The sequence below is a fragment of the Carettochelys insculpta genome, chromosome 5, assembly GCF_033958435.1.
Source record: "Carettochelys insculpta isolate YL-2023 chromosome 5, ASM3395843v1, whole genome shotgun sequence".
NCBI classification, from domain to species: domain Eukaryota; kingdom Metazoa; phylum Chordata; order Testudines; family Carettochelyidae; genus Carettochelys; species Carettochelys insculpta.
Window position 1 is genome coordinate 34,994,705 of NC_134141.1, and position 24,277 is coordinate 35,018,981.

Here is a 24,277-nt window from a genome sequence, read left to right on the forward strand (position 1 = left end):
CTGTTTTATGAAGCAGAGGTGCATGCCAAGGTTCAATATGTAACTTTCAACAATCTCCACTCTCCCTCTTTTACGCTATCTGTAACAAGGTCTCTTTGGCAATGGTTACACGGACCTGAACAACTGGCAGCAGTATGCAAATTGCTGGTCTTGAAAATGCAAATGGATGCATATTTGCTCGCTGATAGGCGCTGCTACTGCCAGCAGGAAAATAGCAGTATAAATGTGGTTCTGCCAGTGAAGGCCCCCCACCTTGTCAGCAGAAGGCTATTTGCATACTGCTGCCAGCAGTTTGGGTCAGGATAGCCATAGCCTTTGAAAATAATATCCTACACATCTAGGGAACAAAAAGCTATAGATCATTTAGAACAGTGTTTGTTAAACAATGTTCCGTGGAACACTGCTGTTCTGTGAACAACTTGCAGATGTGCCATGACCATTTGGAAAAATATGCTGATGGTATATATTTTCTGTTATTAAAACAAGATACAGTGTTAATTTAATCAGGTATCATAGCAATGAAAAAGTATTTCATTTTGATTTTGCTGTGTATGTTGCTTTTTTTTTATTACAATTTTTGATTTTGAAGAAAGTGTTCTAGGTGTTCTGCATAAAAATATTGTTTGGTATTCTGTGTTCTCAAAAAACTTAAACACTGAATGGAAGACTACATTCATAGATTTCAAGGCCAGAAAAGACAACTGTGATCACTTGTTCTGACTGTTTGTACAACACAATCCACACAACTTCACCAAAACAATTTCCAGAGGAATTCTGTACCTAGAATTGATTTATCTGCAATTGACTTACCTTGTCGATGGAAGAGTTTCTCTCATCGACCCCCTTTACTCTTCACGAAAGCAAGGAATACAGGGGTCCCAATGATTGATTTTGTGCATCCCCTACCAGGAAAGGGTAATCGAACCCCAGAATATCGATCATGAGGCAATCGATTTTCTGGGTAGTGTAGACATGGCCTCGATTAAACTAATTATACAGAGTCAAGGAGCTCAAATCATAAACAGGTTTTCCAACCATGCTAATTGTTCTTGTAGCTCTTTGTGAATCCACTCCAATTTATAAACAGCCTCTTTGAATCATGGGGAACAGTACTGGACACAACATTCCACCAAAACTTCATATTTCCTACACCAATAAAACATATGCTGTTCATGAAAAGTGTCAAGGTTAATTTTATGGAACTTCTTTGATTCAGGAACTTTTGCCTATGACTAATCACAAAATCTCTTTGTTGTATTAGACAAAATACAGGTATTTTAAAAATTTCCACCAGCAGAGGACAAAAGTGGAACTATGAATACCAATATGTTTATTACAGTTATTCTTCTAAAAAGTATTATATCATGCCTGACAGATTGGTTTCTCTCTTATATAGCAATGGAGAGAAGACTACAGGTGGTCCCCAACTTATGAACACATCGACTTACGACCAACATCCAGCTCACCCCACCCTTGCACGCCCCAGCTCACCTCCCGCAACAGGGGACTCCAACAGCATGTCTGGGGCTCCCCTCCAACCCCCACAGACCTGGCTCAAGCTCCCTCACATGCCTGGGCCTCAACCCCCCCACACCCAGCCCTAACCCTTGTGGATCCAGATCCAACTTCCATGTGGCCCCAGACCACGCCACCCGTGTGCGTGGCTCAGCATGCACAGGGCTCCAACCTGCCATGCACTCAAGCACCCCACCCCAATGCACCCACTGTTCAACCCCTTCCCCACCTGGCTCAGACCCCCACGGCCCCAGCTCACCCCCCCACCCCACGCATGGGGCTTTGACTTCAACCCATGCCTGGGGCTCTGGCTCCCAGCCCCCTCCACTCAACCACCCTGCCCCGGTTCATCCCCCATTCACCCCCCCACCAACCGGCTCAACCCTCCCTCCCGTGGCCCCAGCTCAACCCCTGCCCCCGCATGCTTGGGACTCCAGCTGTCAGCATGCACAGTGGCTCTAATCCCCGTACCAGCTCAACCCACTCCCACCCCAGTTCATCCCTGCTCAATCACCCTTCTGCCCGCGCTGGGCTCTGGCTGTCAGCCACTGCAGGTGCATGAGGCTCTACTCCCCCTCCCCCCCACAACTAACCCCCCCTGCTCTGGTTCACCCCATTCAAACCCACCCCCCAATCTCCCATGTCCCCAGCTCACACTGCCCTGCATGCAGGGCTCCCAACCTTTGGCACACGGGTCTCCAGTTCCAACCCCCTACCCATCACCCCCTCAGCCCTGGCTCCAACCCTCTGGCCAGAGTCAACCCCTGCCCCAAACCCCTGCTGCCCGGGTCCAATCCCCTGTAAGCCCCAACTCAACTGCACCCTCCCACCGTCCATGCCACCCTAACCCACCTCAGGCTTAACCCCCTGGCCTACCCCCAGGGCCCCAACCCAAGCCCTCCCCGACTTACACAAAATTCAAGGTACGCGTACCTCAGGGGATTACAGTATAAGGGTATTTCCAACTTACAACCAAATTGAGTTATGACCAGGTGTTTGGAACGTAACCCATTCGTAAATCAGGGACTATCTACATTAACAATTTCAACAATCATATCCCATTCATCATAACCCAGGAGTCAATGAAACCTAGAGTTAAATGAAAATGATCATGCAAATTCCAACTAACATATAATACGCTGCAAAACTGCAATCCACTACTATGTTACATAAAAGTTAAAAAATAATTGTTTGAGAGTTTCTTCTGGCTTTGTGTGGTGGTTCTTCCCCAATCCTGGCCACTGAGAAATGCACAAAAGTGCTTTTGGAGCCACACAATAATCACTCCTTATGTAATCTAGAAATACCCTTTAGCAGGATGAGGCCAACACCTGATGAACACCGGAATGAATGCTTTCAGTAAAATTTACAGCAATGTATTACATTAATGCAGTCCTATGAAAACCGTGAAGGTGAGTAACACAGCTCAAGACAGACAATTAGATACGTGCTAAAATTAGTATTCTCCCATACTGGTGGATCTGCTTTCTGATGCCCTGACGCCCTCTGCCTACAGTGTAAGACGAAGAAAGACAGAAGAAAACAGGCCAAGCAACATCAGAATTGTACTTGACATTAATGAAATGATCAGGAGAAGGAATGAAGACGTTTGGGTTAATAAATATTAGGAGAAAAAAGATGAGGCTAGAGGAAATATATTGCACTTTGCAATACTGTATGGTATGAGAATCTATGAGAAATGTATAATAATGTAACTCTGAATTAAATCACACTACCAGCACAGGGTTGGCCAATTTCAATTTTGTAACAATATTTTTAAACTACCTAACTTAGGAGGCTAAGTCACATTTGAGAATAGAACTTAGGCCTTTTAAAAATTTTCCCACAACTTCTGAATGTTATTTATATAGGCTCAAGTAGATTTCTTACTGCTCTACATATGATCAGTGTTCCTAAAATTAATTTACAGGTGCATTCTGAAATACTAATGAAAAGAAGCAAATGGTGGAATCAAAAATGGCATTTAATCAGTGAGGAAAGGAACAGATGGGGTGGTATTCTTATTTATATTGCTGTAGTGCCAAACAAAACCAAAAGGGTTGAGCTCCATTGTACATATCCTAGAACACAGTCACAAAAAACATGATCCCTTCCTTGAAGAGCTTTCAATCAAATTTAAGAAAAGATACATTGAATGTAAACAAACCTGACTGTGCAAACAGATGGGTGGGAGGACAGGGTAGTGACAGGAATTGGGTAACATGGACCAAATGTGCACACAATATGACAGTTTAGAACTTTTTAGGAAAAAAATGAGTATACTGTAGAAACCAAGGGAGTGGGGATTGCTGTCATTTTTGTGTATTTATGCATGTATCTCAGTTTAGTGTGACTCAGGGTGGTGGGGAGCTGGCCAGTTTCCTGTCTCCTGTGAGTAGCAGGGAGCTGGGAGTCAAGCTCCAGCTCCCCACTGCTTACAGGAGACAGGAAACTGAGCAGTGGTGCTGCACTGATCAGTTTCCTAGCTCCAGTGAGTAACGTGAAATTTTACTTATGCAGAGTTGTGCAAGAACACAAGCTCCGCGTAAGTCGGGGTGTTCTGTACTTTATTTTCTTTTCCTGTTTGTTAATTAATTAATACTACGGTTAAGAAAAGAGAGGGACAGTCAGGGTAGTCGTAACAAATCTTTGTTTTCACTGACCAGGGAAAGCACTCACTGATAGCCCATGGAAGATTACACCCAACAGCTCCCCTCTGTATGTCATGATAGATGTGAAGACTGAGAAGTCTTAGTTTTAAGATGCCTATCTTTCTGATAAAGTTTAGTTGTAGAAAAAGTTTACCTATTTCCACTCATCATTTGTGACTGCCACATATACTGCTAGGCTGTGGAATTAGAATCAAGAAATTCTGCAATGAAAATTAAGTGCTCTTTAGTGTGAACAACTTACGTCTCATGTGTTCCGAAAAAGAAAATAGGCATTTTATTTGTAGGAGGTTTCACTGCTCCATCAGGAACTTCATCCACCTAGCGGGAAAAATTACATTATGATAATTAAAATATTTAGTTACAACCAACAACCGTATGGGGGAGTATTTAAAAATGCCATTAAGTCTGAAAAACACAATACTATAAAACTCTTACAATAGAGAAACATCAATGTGTTTCTTGCAATGTAATATAATGTAGATATCAAGTACAACTTTCAGACTGATAAATCTCAGAGGAATAGCTATGTCAGTCTGTATCTGTAAAAACAACTTGGAGCCCTGTGGTACCTTAAAGATTAACAGATTAATTTGGGCATCAGCACATTTTTGGGTAAAAACCACTTCGCCAGACACAAGATGCTTGTTATTTTTTCATATTGATGTTAGCAATCCTTATATACCAAACAATCTAATAAATGTCAATAGACTTCAAAATTAATGTTACATTACAAAGGTACAAAAACTAGTGTTAGAAGCTGCATTGGTTCCCTCAGAGTCAGTATTCCCAGTGTTCCTCCTAATCTCTCTCATTCATGTGTAGATTTTTGTCATCTATGTGTGGAATAAATGTTTATGTACACTGAGGTGTGTGTGAATGTGAATCACCAAGAGAAACACAAAACTTAGCTGTGCACTCTCTGCTAATAAGCTGGATAGCATTGGACTCTCTCCTGAGCATCTGCACAAGCACACATCTTACAAGGAACACTGTATAGGACACTAAAGAAAACTTCTGCAATTCTTAATACAATCACTCATCTTACATCTGTAATCTCAGAATCACCAACAGAAAACACACACCTCAAAAATTTCCATCACTTTAAACGCTATTATTAAGGTTGATGAAGAAATAAGATAGCTTGCTACTCAACACAGCTCAAAATACTCAGGGGATCTGTTGTTTTAGCAGATTTTATAGCATAATGCATATATCCACAACAATAATTATTTTTGTCAAATAAGGCCTACCTATTTTGAAGGAGTACTTGGTGTTAAACCTTGAATGCCTTCCAGTACCACATTTGATAGTCTTCGTAACTGATGTCTAACCTGAGGGTCATCTACTATTCAATGGAGGTCGAATCTCTCCAGCCTGGAACACTCTCATCCAGCAAACTCCATAATCCAGCATGACTTTAGTCAGCCAGACTACCACTTATCATGGGCATGACTAAGTTTCACATAGTCCCATAAAATTTGTTTACAGCCATCAGTCCTGGCTCTCAGTGTTCTGTGCTGTTATTTAGCTCTAATTTACCTCTAAGCATCTTCTAAGGCCCAGTAAGCAGTGGAAGTGTTAGTAATGTGCTAGAAAATATTGACTGCCGGTCCTCTGACAAATTCTCTTGTCCAGCACTGGTTAGATCCTGCAGGTGCTAGACGAGAGAAGTTCAACCTGTACCACTTGATCCCACTCAAAACAGTAAACAATGGAAGACTAAGTTTGGTCTGTAAATATCTCCACTATTTCCAAGTCCCAAAAATTCTGTGTAGAGAAAAATTTAGATGACAATGTAACAGCTGCCTCAACTGCCTCTCTCAGTAAGCTCAATGTAAGAAGCCGGTATAGCACAGAAAATCCAATTTGACTGTTGGCGAAAAGTCACTGGAAACTAGATAAACTAATGAGAGCTGATGATAATATTGCTATTTAGCTCTGTATGTATGTGTAGGAGTGAGGAGTATAATGCACCCCTCTAATGGGCCATTCCACCCCAACCCTGGCCCCATCCCCAACCAGCCCACTCAGGGATTACTGGGGCTGTGGGTGGGAGCAGGGAGGAAGAAGCAGCCACAGGGGATCACCTCCCCGCAGCCTGCCTCCCCTCTGCACTCACCATGTGGCCCTTTGCCACCACCGCTTGCCCCCTTAAGTGGTTGGAGGTCTCCTGGCCACCCGAAAAGAAGTGGGGCTCAGTAGGCCAGGAGGCTGAGATGCGGGGAGCAGTTGCCACAGAAAGACTGCTGTCTGAGTTCTGGCCCCAAGTGATTCTCCTCGTCCTGGGGGGTGGAGGGGATGGGACAAGCTGGGGCAAGGTCCTTTGGCCAAGGGGTGAGGTTGTGCAGGTCAAGCAGGGATGGTGTTTGGGCTAGGTGGGGAACTCTATTTGGGCAGGGGGGACACTGGGGACTTCTTCGGGGTCAGTCTCAGTAGGGGTGGGGCGAGCTGTGTTAATTTTGGGGGTGAGGATGTTGGAACCCATGGAAGGTGTGTGTGTGGGGGGGGTATCAGTCTGAACGGGGCTGGGGGCGGGGGCGCTGCTGTTCAGGCCTGGGGGAGTGGGATGTAAGGAGACCAAAGCAGGGTTGGCTGGTGGGAGAGCGTGGCCTGCTCATATTTACAAAAAGACAACACATAAAGCAACACCCCCCAGGAAATTCCTGCATCGGGGCCTGCACGTAGAGAATCTTAACCCCCCGACACCCACGGGCGCTCCAACAGTAAAAGGCAAAGTGAGTTACTTTCAACCCCGCCACACGAAGCAAACCTGCTCACGTGATACGCATTTCAAGCGGCTCTACGGACACCCACCCAGTATGAAGTGCGAGGCACACACTGCGCCGCACCATTCCCCCCTCCACCGAGGGATGCGCTGACGGCAGCTAACTGCATCTGCCACGGAGTGAGGGGGACGGGGGGGACACACCCAGAAAAGGGGCGGAAGGCCGCGCAGGTAAAGGGGGTGCAGGTGGGGGGCGGGTGGCACCTTACCCTCGCTGGCCAATGGGGATAACCCTTCATCTTGGCAAAGATCAAGTCCCCGGGTTTGAAATCTCGGCTCATGTTTTCCCACCGATGCGTCGGCCGTTGCTGAGGCGAAGGGCAGAGGCGCTCCCAGCCGCCTGAGATCCCGCTGCAACGGTGGACAAGGCGACTCAGCGGAGCTCTCCGGCAGGCTCTCCCGGCCGGGTGCTCGTAGGAACAACCCCGCTCCCTTCCAACGCGCGCAGCCCCCCGCCAACGCGCGCAGCGCCTCCCCACTCCCGTCCGCGCAGCTCTCCGCTCGCCGCCGCAGGCCCGCCCCATGCGCGCACAGGAAAACAAAACAAAACAAAACAAAAAAAATCCGCCCCCGTCTCACGAGCTGCTCCGGGCGACGCTTCCCGCGCCCCCTCTTACCTGCCGCTGCTCCGTAGCCCGCTTCCTCCAGCCCACAGCGCCCGCCGCGCTGCCTCCCGCCACCCCGGCCACACCAACTGGCGCGAGCAACAGGGGACGCCAAGGCCTCCGCCCTCTCGCGTGGGGGAATGTGGCCGATAGAACGGGTTCAGCCCTCCCCGACTGAAGGAGACAGGGAAAAGCGAAGCCCAGCCACCTGCCTCGGGACGGTCCCTGGCAAGCGAGGGAGAGGGGAGATGCGAACGCACTTACCACCCCTCCCCGCAGCCGGAAGATGGTGCGCTCCTCCCGCCGCGGAGGCAGCTAGGGAGGCGGGGCTCAGCTGTCTGGTGCTGCTGCGGCAGCGCGCTGGAGTGGAGGAGGGGGCAGGAGAAGGAGGTTGCTGCTGTTGCTCGCTGGGGAGAGTGGCGTGGGCCCTAGGGAAGACCGTGAGGGCTGATCCCTGAGGGGCTGCTGGCTCAAGGCCTAGGCTCTGCAAGGCTAGCTCTGAAAACTCTCCGGTACCGGGGCCGAGCACCTTTTATGTAAGAAGATGTAGCACAGACTTAAAACACGCAGTCCTCATGTTTGTCTCCTAAATTTTAACAGATTACCAAAGTACACGGTAGTATATGGGAGGCAAGGCCCCATCTCAGAGTATCTCCCAGACATTGCAAAAATAAGCAGCCCTGTAGCACCTTAACGACTAACAATTTTATTTTTTAAATAATGAGCTTTTGTCGGTAAAACCTGCTTCACCAGATTAACAATCATGTAACTTAAATAATAAACTGTTCCAAATAGCTCAGGTACCAATTAATTTTATTTTAGGGATGACTTACATACAGTATCGGACCTAAAAATGCTTCAAATAAACTCCAAGCAGATGTGACTATAATCTGTTAATATTTAGGAGACAAACATGAGGACTTTTCATTACACTTGGACATTTGGAACTCTGCATTCTCAGTTGCTGGGCCTGATTTTCGGTAGAGTCTTAAGTGAGAAGATGTGCAATCTTATACCTGTGATTGCTAGTACCCTAGATTCTCAGGCACATAGCTAGGAGATGAATGTGGAAGTTACATCTATTAGGTGCAGACCTTTGAATGCTTCCTACTTTTTACAGCATGTCTTTAACAATCAAAATCACTTTGTTCAAGAGGCCTATTACATGCATTGTCTGGCAGGAGTGAGGTTAGAATCTCCTGGTATTTCAACGTGTAACTCTTCAGTCTCAAGATTCACATGATACACTGCACTTTTACAGCACTCAAAAGGGTTGTCCACACTACCTCCCTACTTCAAAGAGAAGATGGTAAGTAGGGTGTTGGGAGTTTATTAATGAAGTGCTGCGCTGCATATGCAGCATTTCATTAAGCAAATCCCCCACCCCCCGCCATGACTCCAAAGTGTTAAACTTTGAAGTGCCGGCTTGCATGTAGTCGTGGCTAACCCACTGGTACTTCGAAGTTCCTGGGGTACTTTGAAGTAATGACAGGTTAGCCATGGCTACATGCGAGCTGCCACTTCAAAGTTTAACACTTTGGAGTTGCCGCGGGATGTGTGTGTGGAATTTGCTTAATGAAGTGCTGCATATGCAGCGCAGCACTTCATTAATAAACTCCCAACACCCTACTTACCATCCTTCCACCAAAATAGGGAGGTAGTGTAGACACAGTCAAAGTGTAGGAGACCAGACCGGTTTACTGGGGAAATCCTTGGAAAACTTAGGCACAAAAAGGGAGCTTACAAAAAGTGGAAACTTGGACAGATGTCTTGGGAGGGATATAAATGTATAGCTCGAGAATGTAGGGCAGTTATCAGGAAGCACAACTGGAATTGCGATTCGCGAGGAATGTGAAGGGTAACAAGAAAAGTTTCTACAGGCATGTTAGCAAGAAGAAGGTGATCAGAGAGGGCAAGGGGCCCCCATTGGATGAAGGAGGTAACCCAGTGACAGATGATGTAGGGAAAGCTGAAGTACTTAATGCTTTCTTTGCCTCTCTCTTCATGGACAAGGACAGCTCCCGAACTAATGCAATAAGTGATGCTTTGTGGGATGTAGGTGGGCAGCCTTTGGTGGGGAAAGAACAGGTTAGGAGCTATCTAAAAAAAGCTCAGCGTACATAAATCCATGGGCCTGGACCTAATTTATCCGAGGGTTCTGAGGAAGTTGGGGTATGTCATTGACGAGCCCTTGGCCATTATCTTTGAAAAGTCGTGGAGATTGGGAGAGATCCCAGATGATTAGAAAAAGGCAAATGTAGTGCCCATCTTTAAAAAAGGGAAGAAGGATGATCCAGGGAACCATAGACCGGTCAGTCTTACATCAGTCCCTGGAAAAATCATGGAGGGGCTCCTCAAGGAAGTCATTTTGAGGCACTTGGAGGAGGGGAAAGTGATCAGGAATAGTCAGCATGGATTCATGAAGGGCAAGTCATGCCTGACCAATCTGATTAGTTTCTACGATGAGATAACTGGCTCTGTGGATAGGGGAAAATCAATGGATGTGATTTATCTTGACTTTAGCAAAGCTTTTAATACGGTCTCCCACAATATTCTTGTCAGCAAGATAAAAGAATGTGGACTGGTTAAATGGACGGTAAGATGGATAGAAAGCTGGCTAGAAGGTCGGGCCCAGCAGGTAGTGATCAATGGCTCGATGTTGGGATGGCGGTCGGTTTCTAGTGGAGTGCCCCAAGGTTCGGTTCCGGGTCCTGTTCTGTTCAACATATTTATCCAAGACCTGGATGAGGGGATGGATTGCACCCACAGCTAGTTTGCGGATGAAACTAAGCTTGGGAGAGGTAGATACGCTGGAGGGTAGGGATAGGGTCCAGAGTGACTTAGACAAATTGGAAGACTGGGCTGCAAGAAATCTGATGAGGTTCAATAAAGAAAAGTGCAGAGTCCTGCACTTGGGCCAGAAGAATCCCAAGCATTGTTACAGGCTGGGGTCTGACTGGCTCAGTAGTAGTTCTGCAGAAGAATACCTCGGAGTTGTAGTGGACGAGAAGCTGGACATGAGTCAACGGTGTGCCATTGTAGCCAAGAAGGCTAATGGCATATTAGGTTTCATCAAGAGAAGTGTTGCCTGTAGATCCAGAGAAGTGATTATTCCTCTTTATTCAGCTTTGGTGAGGCCACATCTGGAGTTCTGTGTCCAGGTCTGGGCCCCCAATTACATGAAGGATGTGGATACACTGCCAGCGGAGGGCAACCAAAATAATTAGGGGGTGGAGCATATGACCTATGAAGAAAGGCTGAGGAAATTGGGACTGTTTAGTCTGCAGAAGAGAAGACTGAGGCGGGACATGATAACAGCTGTCAACTTACTGAAGGGAGATTGCAGAGGCTGGAGAGAGGCTGTTCACAGTGGTCATGGATGGCACAACACAGAACAATGGTCTCAAGTTGCAGTTGGGAAGGTCCAGGTTGAACATTAGGAAAAGCTTTTTCACTGGGAGGGTGGTGAAGCACTGGAATGGTCTAACCAGGGAAGTAGTGGAGTCTCCATCCCTGCAGGTGTTTAAGTCTCGCCTCAACAAAGTCCTGGCTGCGCTGATCTGATAGGTTTGGTCCTGCCTAGGGCAGGGGGCTGGACTTGATGGCTGTTTTAGGTCTCTTCCAGATCTATTGCTCTATGATTCTATGATTACAATTCAGAGGAATGTCTAGCTGAAGGCAACGTACCAATTAACTCATTTAATCATTGTGTCAATTAGCTCACAATCACTGAAAACATCTTAAGCAATCTGTAGGCCTTATAGTGGCATTCTTTGTAGAGGTGAAGATCACTTATTCATGAAACAAATGTAGGTAAATATCCATATTTCTGTTTTACAGGTGGGAAAACTAGAACAGAGAGCGAGTAAATGTCTAATCTAAATGTCACAAACTGTGGGCAACAGCTAGGAATGGAACTTAGATCTTATACATTCAGAAGTAGGTAAAGAACTGTAAGAATAAAACTGTCTCCTGTTTACATCTGAAGACACCCTCTATAACCATACATATAAAAGAACATTTAAGTTGAAAAACCAAGAACTGCAGAGCTAGGAAATCCCAAAAGTTAAGGTTGCCTGGGAAACCTTAAATTGGCTTCCTTGTACATATAACTTAATAAACAGTCTTCTCACTGTGCCAGTCCATTTCCTGCCTTCTCCCACAAACCTCCCAGTTGCAATCTCCCATGTCCACAATACCTTATCCTAATCTAATCCCCCAGCTCCATCTTTCACCTCCTCTGGCATGTTTCCTCCCTCTTCCAAGCTGCCTAGGGCCAGCTGTCCAGGCAGTGGAAGCACAAGAGTAAAAGGACCCCTTTCCTCAGTTCTGGTGCCTGGTTCCAGTTGCAGGAAAGTTATTCTTTGATACAACAGTATTATTAGGGATTCTAGGAAATCTTTATTGAGCATGTACAAACACCAAAATACATAGGCTTATCATATGGCTAAATTTGCATTGATTTTCACATGGACAGCAAAAGGCTGATGGTAAGGCTACCTCTCTGCCAAATTTCAAGTCTCATCTCCAAATACAGGGGTAATACCGGCCCATTAACAACGAAGGTTACCAGAAGAGATTTTTTTAACATGGTCACAACACATTTATTTCATAGCACCATTCTCCTAATTCTGAACTTTTTGCTCAAAATTAAAATAGTAGCAATAATAATTATTCAGCCAGAGGTAAACACCACAATTTCAGTCCAAATGGTTAAAATATGTCAAACCTATATATAATTGAAAACAGGGTCTTATAATGGGAATCATCAGGCCATCTTAAATGGTGAAGCTACCGGTCTGGTCTATAATATTCAGTTTGACTGTATCCATACTTAGGTTTTATTCCTATGCTTTAGCCATTCCCACAGACATTGCTGAAATTACCTTTCATTTCTCTCTAATAGCAATTCAAGCCTTCTTCATAGATTTTCTTTGTTAGAAGGGGTGTTAAGTGTCACAAAAATATTAATTTAATTTTTTCTTGTAAATATTAAAGAATATGCTGTTCCTCTAAACCTAAGGACTCAATATTAGGGGTATTTCCATCACTAAATATTTTTTTTCCTATTTAATCATAATTACATTTTTCTTCCATATCTGATTTGGTAAGTTCATTTTTTTTAATTTTGAAACTGTGCTTTTGGAGCCCCAAGAGAACATTACAGCTTTTTCAGTCTTTGGAATTAGTCTTTTGAAAGCTCTTATCTCTTAAAAAATGATTTATACTGTTTATTCTTTGCAATCTTGCACGTTGTGTAATTGTTCAAACCTGTACAAATTTAGCCAAACAAGTGTAAAATTATGTATTTCTGACTAAAAAACTGACTTACAAGACACATTTCATTTTCAGCAAAGTGGTCTGCTCTTCAAATGAGGTCGAAAGTCAAGAGATAAAATAAAGTTATTAAAAAATGGAAATGGCAAATATTTCTTGGTATCTGAAAGGATTAAATAATTTATGGTTTACAATTTTGTTGTGAATTAAAATTGGTAGGACATTCAAAATGAGTCCAAATATTATGACTATAATGTCATATTTGCACATTCTTAGGTAAATAGAATGATGCACACACACATTACATTATTTAATATAGTCAGATTTAACAGTTCCACAAAAAGTCTTTGTAAATCCTACAAGGCAGCTATATTCTAAACTCCTATGTGTATTATACATGCTGCAAAGAGCACATGCCCTAAAAGAAAATGAATATTGCAATTCAGAATTAATTATAAACTTATTATTTGTTTCTAAAGAAATGTGTTTGGGCTGAGGCATCCCTTGAACAAAGGGCTTGTCAGTAGGGGAATGTTTTAAATCCCCACCTTCTCCATAATTAAGAAGGTGTACTAAATTTTCAAGAGTGGGGATTGTAGCTATTCTCTATATCTTGAGTGGTAGAATGGTTCGGAACTGCCTGTGGTGAAGTCAGGGGAGCAGAAGTGACTCTCACTATCCTGTCTTTACAAGAGGTTATTCACGGCAATTAAGATGGTGTGTTAGGTGTGAAAACTCTGCAACAATGTTCTCCAAAAATCTCATCTAGAGGTTTAGAATAATGTTATCATGGGAACACTGAGAAACCATGTATTTGGTGTTTGCTATTACTAGCTCACGTTGGGAAGCGGATGCAAGCATTCCACCACCACTGAATTTGTTGCTGCACTATATCCGACCTCCTTTCCTGCATTCTCCTTTCTTTATTCTCTCTCTTGACAATATCGCAGCATTTTCCCTTCATTCTATCTCATAATGACTCTTTTCCCCAGCCTCGTTTACCCTTTGCTGACTGAGACTAATACATTAGGCGTGGCAGCGAGTATCCTCTCCCTAGTCGTTTTTCTGCCGCGTCTCGCAAGCGCGCGGATTACAGAGCTGAGCGCGGGAGGAACACACAACCCACCTTCCAGCCTGACCATCCAACGCGCATGCTCTCGTTATGTCTCCATTCTGCGTGCGTACTTGTCTGGAATGCTTTCGCTGTGTCTCCGGCCATTGGGTGCGTGATGCGTCACAATACGCTGTTCTTCCAATCGGAAGCACGGCTTCGTATGAGGCGGGTGGGACCAGGTCACCGGGTGTTGTTACCGGAAGTGGCCGTTGTAAATTTCTCCTTGAGCTGAGGGAGGGGTAGCGTGAATTTTTTTTAGTTATCGCTGGGTCCTAACGCCCGGCCAATCCCTCCCCGCGCCCTGTCTCACTCTAGTCCAGGTTCCGTTGTGCTGCCTGCCGGCCTGGTGCTCCCAGCCACCGCTCTCCGCAGAGGTGGGCTGAAGAGCGGGAGCAGGAGGCAGCGTGGGGCCAAGGGCTTGACGAACAGGGGAGGAGTGGTGGCTTTCGTTGGGGGTGGGGGACAGGTGAAGCAGGGAAGAGGACTGATGGGAGAGGGGGCTGGGGGGCCGTGGAGACAAATGGGACCAGAGCAGGAGAGGGGTGCTGGAGACTAATGGGGCCAGATTGTGCACCGGGTGAGGACAGACGGGAAAGCAGGAGATAGAGGGCGGGAGGGGAGCATCCTGATATGTTTATAAATGTGCTATTTCTTTTTAATTGTTCTGTGCCTGAGAATCCTGCTCCTCTGAGCCTCTTTTTCTTACCAAGTACATTTAGGTTGGTTAGCATGTCAAACGTAGATCGTGCCTGTCATCCTGAGTAATTCTAAAGTGCTTTTCTGGTTGTAAGCATACTACCCCGTTCAAATGCAGCCATTTCTGCAGTGCAAGGCAGCAAGTTGGCGCATTGATCAGAGAAGGAAACAGAGAGTAGGAGTGGTGCAACTTCTATTTTGCAGGAGTTGTGGTCCTGGATTCTAATGGTTAGACTACTGAGCACTTCCCTCCAATAAAGTGGAGATTTCCTGGGAGGAGGGCAGCTTGTAACTGGATGAGAAACAAAACCAGTATTCGTTCAGAAGTTGTTTTCATAAAATGTTTTTGTAAAAATGAGAAGTCCTGTGGCACTTTGTAGACTAACAGATTTATTGGAGCATAAGGTTTTGGTGGGCAAAGACCCGCTTTGTCAGATGCATGATTTTCTTTGCATGCAAAATCTTATACTCCGATAAATCTGTTGGTCTATAAGGTACCACAGGATTTCTTTACTTGCAGATAAAAGACTAACACAGCTACCCCTCTGATGAAATGTTTTTGTACACACTAGCAACTAAAATAGCTAGTTCTAATTAGCATAGTGGAAAGGCTGATTCTTGTGGTGGGGGTTGTATATATTAAGTTTCTTTTAAAAAAATGGTCATTCTTTGAATGTTCACTGCATATTTGCAGAACGCTGTTCTTGTTTTGTATGGTTTTGTATCCTAGTGCTTGCTGATTAGGCTGCCTGAGGCTCAGAAAATGACAAGGCTGTCACATTGATAGGCATTTGTTCATATGTAAACAGAAGTAGCAAGAGAGCTTTATTTATTTATATGCTATATGTCATCTTCTATATATTTGAGAGAATCTAGTCATCCATCTGTTTGATCGAGAACTCCTTAACAGTAAGAGCTAGTGTAGTAGAACCCCAATTATCTGATTTAAATGAGAGTGAAAGATGGTCGGATAATGGAAATTAACTACACTTATATTTGTCACTAGTTCAAGACAGTTGATAGTGTTTGATGACTCATCATACTAATTGGTAGAAAAGGTCAGTTTTCTATGTAATCTAATGGCAGGAGAACTTGCTAAGTTAAGTGCCTCTATCGCACAAAGAAGGCCGGAATGTTGACTTACCTTAATATTGTTTTACTATGGGGCCTACAATCTGTATTGCGACTTTAAAAACAAAATTACCCCAAACCTAAAGACGAGTGCATCACCATGGAAATGGAGGGGTACAACCTACAAAGAGACAATGTTGTGTGTTTTCTCTTTCAGTTGTAAATTTAGACTCAAATATTGTTCTAAAAACTTCTTTTTCTGCTCTAATGTTCCAGGTAAGGGCCTAATTCTACAAGTGCTTACTGGCACAAATGGTTCTTACTGTTGGCTCCAGTTGGCTTACGTGGAGCTCTCTCTGGTAGGAAATGTTACCAGGATTGAGCCTAAGCTTACACTGTTTGTTTAATAACTATTTGTGAATAAATAAAATTGATTCCTTTGTTACAATGAGAAATAAACTGCCATTTTTATATTATTATAGGTTTTAATATACCCATATAAGGCAAAGAAAATAGTAGGCTTTAAAGTGGTCCCAGTTTCTGTAAAGGAATATAACTGAAGATTATGCTTGTTATTGAGACACTATAGATAAAAGCGCTGGAGATTTGTCGTCATGAATTCTAACGCTCCAGTCAATTACACGATTCCTGAAATCAAACGGTGAGCTTCAGTTCCTTATATTAAAATCCAGTAATGTATGTTGTCTTTCTGTGAGAATTTTCCATTGTTTTAAAGATTTGACAGTAGGTCATTCTAAGATAAAAGAACTTAATAAAGAAATGCCATATATTCCAATCTGATATGCATTGTTTGACAACAGCAGACCAGCATGCATGAAAGATATGTCCAAAGTGCAAAAATTGCTAGGAAAGGACAGAATGATGTAAAATAAAGCAGGGAGTGTGATGAAAGCACGGGGGTCATTAAGTAAGAGCCTTTGCACTGTGTTACAGAAGGTTTTCATTTGTCAAGCAAGATGGCATTTGGCTATACTTTCTAAAACTTTGTTCAGTTGTAGAACTAGTCCTAGATATTTGGCAGCTTGTGAGCTGGGAGTGGGGGGACGGAAGAATCTGTTCATGGAGATTATGTGCTGAACTGAAACTGTCACTTTCTGAAAAATTTCAGAGCCATGTCCCATGGGACTGAGGGTCTTCAAATTCTTTGTCAAATATCAAGTAGGGGAGTCGGGGGAGGGAATAAAACAGTTCACATAAAAGCTCTTTCTGTCGGTAAATTAGGCTATATAGTATATTCGTCACTTGTCAAAGTTCTGTACCTAGACAGTCTTTTGGATGTAATTTTCAGGAGTAATGAGTGCCACCTCTAAACTAAAGACAGAAATTTTTATAGTTAAACAAATTATTTAGATTGTCCTCTGGGAAACCAAATAGTTTACTTATTTCTCATATACTTCCTGTTGGTTTATTAGAACAAGTGGGATGCATAATCACTTTTTAATGCATGTCATTTGCAGACTTATAGTCATGGATATGGCCCTTATCATTCATATTACTTTTTTTGTTATGTTGAGTATACAGTGTCTTGAAACTATAGCATCATTAACGAGAACCTTGATTAATTCTAATAATATTGATCCTAAGGACTAGTTGTTGCCATTTAAATCCTGATGGTACATCACTCCTAATTACTTTGGCAGAGGTAGCAGAATTTTGTGGTAGACTCTTTTTCCTTGAAACTTGATGTTTGGTTAAGGTTAGAAAGGTATGGAAAATCTGCCTTTGTGTAAAAAGGTTTAGAAAAATCTTATAGCTAATTAACAAATGGAAGAGAAAACAATCACTTAGTTGTGCCATAGTTATATTTGCACAATTTTTCATCAGGTGTGACGAAACACCTGAGGACCAATTTTACAATATTGTGACCGATATGATTGTAGTACACAACTGAACTTTAAAGTCAACTCACGTATTTGCTGAGTTGCCCATGTTAAAGTCTCATTATCTTGCAATATAATGTTCAAAAGCTGTTTCATTTGTTCTTGTTTCTCTTAAAGAATTTTAGAGGAAGGGTGAGGGGTGGCTATTTATACATGACTGATCGAAATATACCTTCTAAGTGAGATTATCAGGAATATTCAATATTGGAAGAACACATTCAAACAAAGCTGCACAGTCATCTCACAATTACTTTTATGATTACGTTTACGTGTGTGTGTGTGTGTATTCAGCTCATGACTTACATTTGTTTCAGTTATCTCCTCTAATTATTATTGTTGTTTTAGTTAGAATCCTCTGTTCATTTTACATGTACAGGAAATAACTCGCACATAAGTTTCATGGGATATGTGCTGGACACTCTGCTGTTGTTCATTTGATTTATTGTGTACTTGAAGCATATATCTTCTGTATATGCACAACTTCTCCTGCACTGCTTTCCAAAGCTCCCATTAGCCTGGAATGGTGAACTGTGGCCAAGGGGAACTGCGGGTACCTATACCTGCCAATGCAAGGCAAATAACCTGTCTCGTGGCCCATCAGTGGCTTAAGCTGATGAACCACATGTGGGTGGCAGTTACTCAGCACTGTGTAAGAGTGAGTGAAAGAGCAGATTGTAACACAATTTTTCTCTCTCTTCATTCTTGTTAGGAGAGTTCCCTTCTTCTGATGGTCAGAGGGGGAATAGCTGTAGTATTTCTCTTTTTCCCCTTATAAATGTCTTGGAGACTCTCATTCACCTCTACTCTCCACCATTATAGAATCCACTGTGCACTCCTCACAGTAGCATGTAGAGTGCATGCACTGCATGATCCCCTTGTTTGGGTATAAATAGCAGCCTAGATACTGAAGCACTGCTTAGGCAAGTAGAGTTAAGACACCCCACAAACTTAGGCTATGTATCCTACACCAGGGACGAGCAAACTTTTTATACTGGGCCTCACTTTTCATCCCTGCAATTGGCAGGACCCCCCAACCTGTCTGATGTAATCCAAACCAACTGAAAACAACACAAACTTTTGGCACATGTCAGAAAGTAAATATGTAGAACGTAAAAACTTCATTAATTGGTATAAAATGTGAATACACATACATAAAATCAGTAATATATTTCAAACTTTGAATGAAATGGATGAGCCTGAGACCCAGCAGCTGATCGTGCTGCACCCTCCTTATGAAATTTCACGCCCTCCGAGGGGGCTTGCTTCCTGCTTTGCTCACCCCTGCCCTACACACCTCTCTGTGCACCCAAGGAGTGCCTATCTTTTTTTACCTTGGTGTTTTTAGCAGTGTGGTATCATGCTGCCTTAGCCTTTCCCTTCTGTAGGGGAAGACTTCAGCGCCAGGGAAAAGCTGTGAGACACATACCCAAAATGTACTTGCTGCCGTATTTGCACATTTTAGGCATATCTTCAGAAGTGTAGGGTGCTTTGCACTCATCATATGTGCAGTGATTACATTGAAACAGTGTACCTGGCTAATAATGCAGCCTGATGTTTTTTGTTATTGACAGCTTTGTCTTACTGCTTCATTGGGGTTCTATTCCCATTTGTGGGTCTCTGAGACAGATTGTGAGCTCCAGCACTGTAGTAATACAATTCATAACTCTTTCTTTGTACACACACCAATGATTCCATTGACTCCTTGTGGAAGACTGAGCCTCTGCAGCACTCCCTTTTGGCAATATTGAGCCTGCCTCTTGTTCTTTCCCAGGGAAACTCTCCCAATACTTGTCTCTCTCAGCACCTCAGAGAAAGATGCTAATTACAAACTCAGTCACTAGTCTCAAATGCAAGATAAAAAAGAATGTTTTGCCCTCTGACTCATTTCTTTCTTTCCTCCTCTCCCACACAGCTCCAACTCATAAGGCTTTTTTCACTGGGAATGTCACCATTCTTCCAGGATTAGGCCTAGGAACTAGCCTTTCTTCTACGGCTCTGGTTAGTTCTCTTCCAAGCTCTTAACCTGAGAGTCATCTTTCCTTAGTGTGTACTTGCTACAGTTCCCGCCTCCCATTTGAGTTCTTATCGTCCTTTGTAGGCATCTGCTGACCCAAACCCAGCTGGGCCTAATAATTAAACATGGCTATCTGGTCACACTGCACTTCAGGATCAGCTGGTTAATGAATTTAGGAGAGGGCATCCATCACAGGTAAGTCTAAGATGGACTTGCCTTAATGTCTGGCTGTGGTCCTTTAGCACCCCTTTCTGTAAGAGTTCTGCTGGGTTCACATCAATGTCTGGGTTTGCTACAAAATCCTTCTCCTTGTCTTCAAAACTCTTATAGCAATGTTCTCATCTAACTTGTTGCCTCCTTTCCCACTATGCCATATTTCTCTAGCTTCCTACATTTTCTGGTCTTTCTGTCACACGTGCTCTTTTTTTTCAATTTGACATCTGATACTTTACATAGCTGCCTCAGAAATGGTCTGCTTCCCTACCATCTCTGATTTATCCATCCATTTTAGAAACATTGAAAAGCCCACATTTTTATACTGCCTGCAACCTCAAGGTTTTGTAAAGACCATCCCAGTAGCAATTCATACTCTCCTTACTGCTACTTGATTTTTCCCCCTACTCCTGCCTTCTTGTAATGGCTGTGAAATGTATAATTTAGTATAAAATATTATATTTTAATTTATTTCATTTTTAGCGACATTATTAATTTCTTGTCACTGTGCTTTTGCTCCCTAACTAATTTCTACCTTCTCTGCCTCTCTGTTGATTCCTTTGGGTACATTTCCCAGAGTAATATTATATGCCTGTTGTGCTTCTGTTGCACTAAAATCCAGGTGCAGTTTGGCAGATGTTCATTATCTTTCATGCTTTTAAGTACATTTCACCCCTAGGAATAATTATCTGTGACATAAACAATTGGCCTGATTTAATATGAGAACCATGGACGCTGTGATATGAAAGTAGACACAGTATAAATATTAGGTCTTAAAATATATATGGGACACTGTCAAGACAATTAAATACAATAAAACCCCAATTATTCAACCTTTGATTATCCAACATTCCATTTTATCTGACATGCTCCGCCAGCCCGCAGCAGCTGGCCCTGCAGCAATATAGGTTGAACCTCTCTTGTCTAGCACCCTTGGGACCTGACTGGTTCTGGATAATAGAAGTTGCTGGATGATTGGAAGTCATTTTTTTTTTTCTAGCACATTACCAACACTTCTGCTGCTTACTGGGCTCTTAGAATACATTTAGGGGTAAATTACAGCTAAACAACAGCACAGAACACTGAAAGCCAGGACTGGTGTCTGTAAACAAACTATACGTGACCACAGGAAATTTGGCCACACCCATGATAACTAACCACTTAGTCTGGCTAACTAAAATCATGCCGGATTATGGAGTTTGCCGGACAAGAGAGTTCCGGATTAGAGAGGTTCAGCCCCATGTTAAAACCCAGCTGTAAATGGTTAGCTCAATCAAAATGGAAAAAGTGGTTTTCCTCTCTATAACAGTTTGCCTTTCTTAACATTACACGTCTGTTTAATTCAACTGGTGCACTGGAGCTTGAGCATTTAAGAACTTTGTCTTACTGTTTTTCTTGAGCCTTTTCTTGAAAGTTTCTGTGGCAGTTGGCAGCTGGTCCCACAGGAACCAGTCCCAGTGGAGTAGCCAGTCCATACTATCTGACATTTCTGATATCTGACCATATTTTAGTCCTGTTTAGGTCACATAATCAGGGTTTTGCTGCAGTTAAAAATAATAGATTTTTTTACTAAAGTACTAAGACTGCTTTAAATAGTTGAAGTTGACAATATTTTAAAAAAAGAAACAGCATGTACCTTTTAGGCTGTTTTTGTTTTTCGTGTTCTCAGATTGGACATCAACATTTTACCAGTAAATATTTCTTTCTGGTTCTCATTCATTGGAAACTGTGTAGCAGTGTTTGATAAACAGTGTTACAAGATAATGTTTATATTTAAAGTGACAGCAGTTTTTGGTGATACTTTTAATACTTCATTTATGCCAAAGTATGCAAAGCATCAGTGTTGCTAACTGTGTAGAAGATCATGTATGTCACTTAGGGAAAAATGGATTTGTTTAACATGTGGTATGGCCTTTTTTCTATTTAAAGTGTATTGCATTTTAATTGTCATGGTTACATACGTTGTTTGTGGGAGCAGCTAAATGTAAACAAGGCTTTGTCTATATATAAAAGTCATACGTACTTGTTTGTCAGTTTTAAAGTGATGTAAATGTTAAAATTAGCTTCTAGAATGCCCACATGAGATTGTACCAACATGGAATGAGTTTTAGGTCAGTTTAAAATCTATTTGCAAACTGATTTTAGTTAAAGTGGTATCACGTGTGTGGAAAAAGCGTCAGCAACTAAGTGGTTGATCTTGATCGGTATTTAATAGTCTTAATTTCCACTGATGATCCAGCAAAGTTACTGAATTGCACGGTGAACATGTTGTGAACTTGTTGTGGGACGCAAGTGTGCAAAATTGTCCCTATCCTAATTAATGGTTGCAAATGTGTGGTGTAGTATGGTAGAGGTGCATGAGGCAACTAATATTTTGTAGTTGGTGATATTGTGTGGCAAACAAACATTAGTTTGACTCTCAGTGGGCAAAAATAATGGAGATCTGTTGGTTGTATTTTTAAATGGTAGGATTTATGACTTTGTAGTGCTCTTCTGACATTTAATCAAATCAGTAACAACAATAGTGATATCAACAAGGAAGCAATGATAATTAAAACATACTTGTGTTTTGCAGCCTACATTGTATGCAGAGTGAGTTAATGCTACTGCAAAATAGTAGTCAGTCAGAGCTGGATGTTACTGAAGATCTGAGAAGGAAACTTCATCAAGCCAAAAAAGAAAAACTGGACATAACCACGAAACATAATCAAGATGTAAGTTTTTATTCATAGAAAAAAATCAATATTTTAATACTCTTAGCACTACAGGTTGAACCTCTCTAATCCAGAACTCTCTCATTTGGTAAACTCCATAATCCGGCATGATTTTGGTAGCCAAATGACCACTTATTGTGGCGGTGGGCAACTTTCCAGTGGTCCCATAAAGTTTGTTTACAGCTAGCAGTTCTATCTCAGTGTCCTATGATGTTATTTAGTTGTAATTTACCCCTAAATGTGTCCTAAGAGCCCAGTAAGCAATGGAAGTGTTGGTAATATGCAAGAAAATATTGACTGCCCATCGTCCCCCAAATCCTCTTGTCTGTACCTGTTTGATCCTGAGGGTACTGAACGAGAGAGGTTCAACCTGTACTTTCTGCACTTTAGAGAATTCACTGACTTTAAATTAAAAGTGAAGAGAAATTAAATATCAGTGCTCACTTCATCTCTCTTGAATATTTGATCTTGGTTCTGCATGTGCCTATTATAAGAACTTAGCTGATTTCAGAGAGCTAGTGTATAGGTAGAGTAACTGGGGGTGGAAGTGGGGAGGGAGGGAAGCATTAGTAAAGGTGGCAGGTGCCTTGGGGACTGGTTATTTCAGAGGGCCCAGGGCTCTAGGGTGCAGCAGTGGCTGGAGCCCTAGCCCCTTTAAATTACCATCAGAGCCCTGTGTACCGTGATGTGGATGGTGCTGAGTCGGGGGTTGCATGGTGTGATCTGGTCAGGAGATGCTGAAGGTTAGTTGCCTCTAGCCCTGCACCTTCTGGGAGGTTCAGAGACGAGCCTTCCCACACCCCTACATTGCATTGCCTGGGGCCCAGTGAAGTCTTTCACCAGCCCTACATGTATGGGTTTACCTACATAGAATTCATTGCAGGACTGTCATGGAAGTGGGGAAATGTCCCAAGATTTGGCTGGGAATTTTTTTTTTTAAATTGTTCAGACTCTGTTTTTAAAGGGCACCTACTTAAAACCTAGTCATTCAAAATAAATAAATTAATTTTGGGTACAATTCATGCCCTTCAGCATTCTAACTAATTTTTGTATTTTTACAATATTTCCTGACTTGTTTTTTCTTCTCCTCTGCTGCTGTTTGAAGGGTGGACTGAAATACTGAAGACTGATAGTAGATGGAAATTAAGTAAACTAAAAAGAATACCTTTTCTTTAATCTTCCCATTATAACAATCGTAGGAGTTATTTACAAAAATAATGTTCAAATAAAAGTGTGATATTTTAAATTGTCTTTTTCTCTTTAAACATGCTTCAGATACCACTGTAGAAAGGGCGTAAAGCTTCTGTACCTGATTTCCAGACTGAGAATACTGTGATGAGAGGAAGGTCTGGTGGCTCAGAACAGGGAATTAGATTAGGATTCCCCCTCACCTTTGCACTCTTTTCTTGAACAATCTTGGGTAGTCATTTGTGGCAAAAGGATTTGATTCAAAATTTGTCCGCATGCAGACAAAATATGCAAACTCTAAAGATTTCTTGCAGTTGTATAGGCAGTTACAGCAACGAGGTGTTTAAGGTGTTTGGTCATGATGCGCCATGAAAACTCCAGATAGCCTATGAATTCTTACCTGAGAGACTGTTCCTTTCGCTCTCCCTGTGATGTACTGCCATAGTTGCTAGAACTCCTTTCTTATAAAAGAGAGAGAGGGCCTGACAGAGTATTTTCAGGAAAGTCACTGG

The 24,277-nt window shown here is 42.7% G+C and overlaps 2 protein-coding genes across 6 annotated transcripts in view; one reads left to right on the forward strand and one right to left on the reverse strand.

The window, feature by feature from the left end:
* Nucleotides 1–7,863, reverse strand: part of PSIP1 (PC4 and SRSF1 interacting protein 1) — a 65,012-nt gene extending 57,149 nt beyond the window's left edge. For 2 of the 3 annotated variants that reach the window (XR_012645659.1, XM_074994926.1), the window contains exons 1-3: nt 7,590–7,677; nt 7,182–7,323; nt 4,429–4,505 (exon numbers count right to left, since the gene is read on the reverse strand). Coding sequence is in view for 2 of the 3 variants with exons in the window: in XM_074994926.1 (XP_074851027.1) it covers nt 4,429–4,505; nt 7,182–7,253 (149 nt within the window). In the remaining variant the exon portion in view is untranslated. Of the gene's footprint in view, nt 1–4,428; nt 4,506–7,181; nt 7,324–7,589; nt 7,678–7,841 lie in introns of those variants that run through there. The other variant, XM_074994927.1, reaches the window with a different exon arrangement.
* Nucleotides 7,864–14,272: 6,409 nt separating this feature from the next.
* CCDC171 (coiled-coil domain containing 171) overlaps nt 14,273–24,277 on the forward strand; it is a 247,266-nt gene continuing 237,261 nt past the window's right edge. For 2 of the 3 annotated variants that reach the window (XM_074994928.1, XM_074994930.1), the window contains exons 1-3: nt 14,273–14,342; nt 16,218–16,396; nt 22,439–22,577. In XM_074994928.1, coding sequence (XP_074851029.1) covers nt 16,350–16,396; nt 22,439–22,577 — 186 coding nt within the window. In that variant the 5' untranslated portion in view covers nt 14,273–14,342; nt 16,218–16,349. The remainder of the gene's footprint in view (nt 14,343–16,217; nt 16,397–22,438; nt 22,578–24,277) is intronic. The other variant, XM_074994929.1, reaches the window with a different exon arrangement.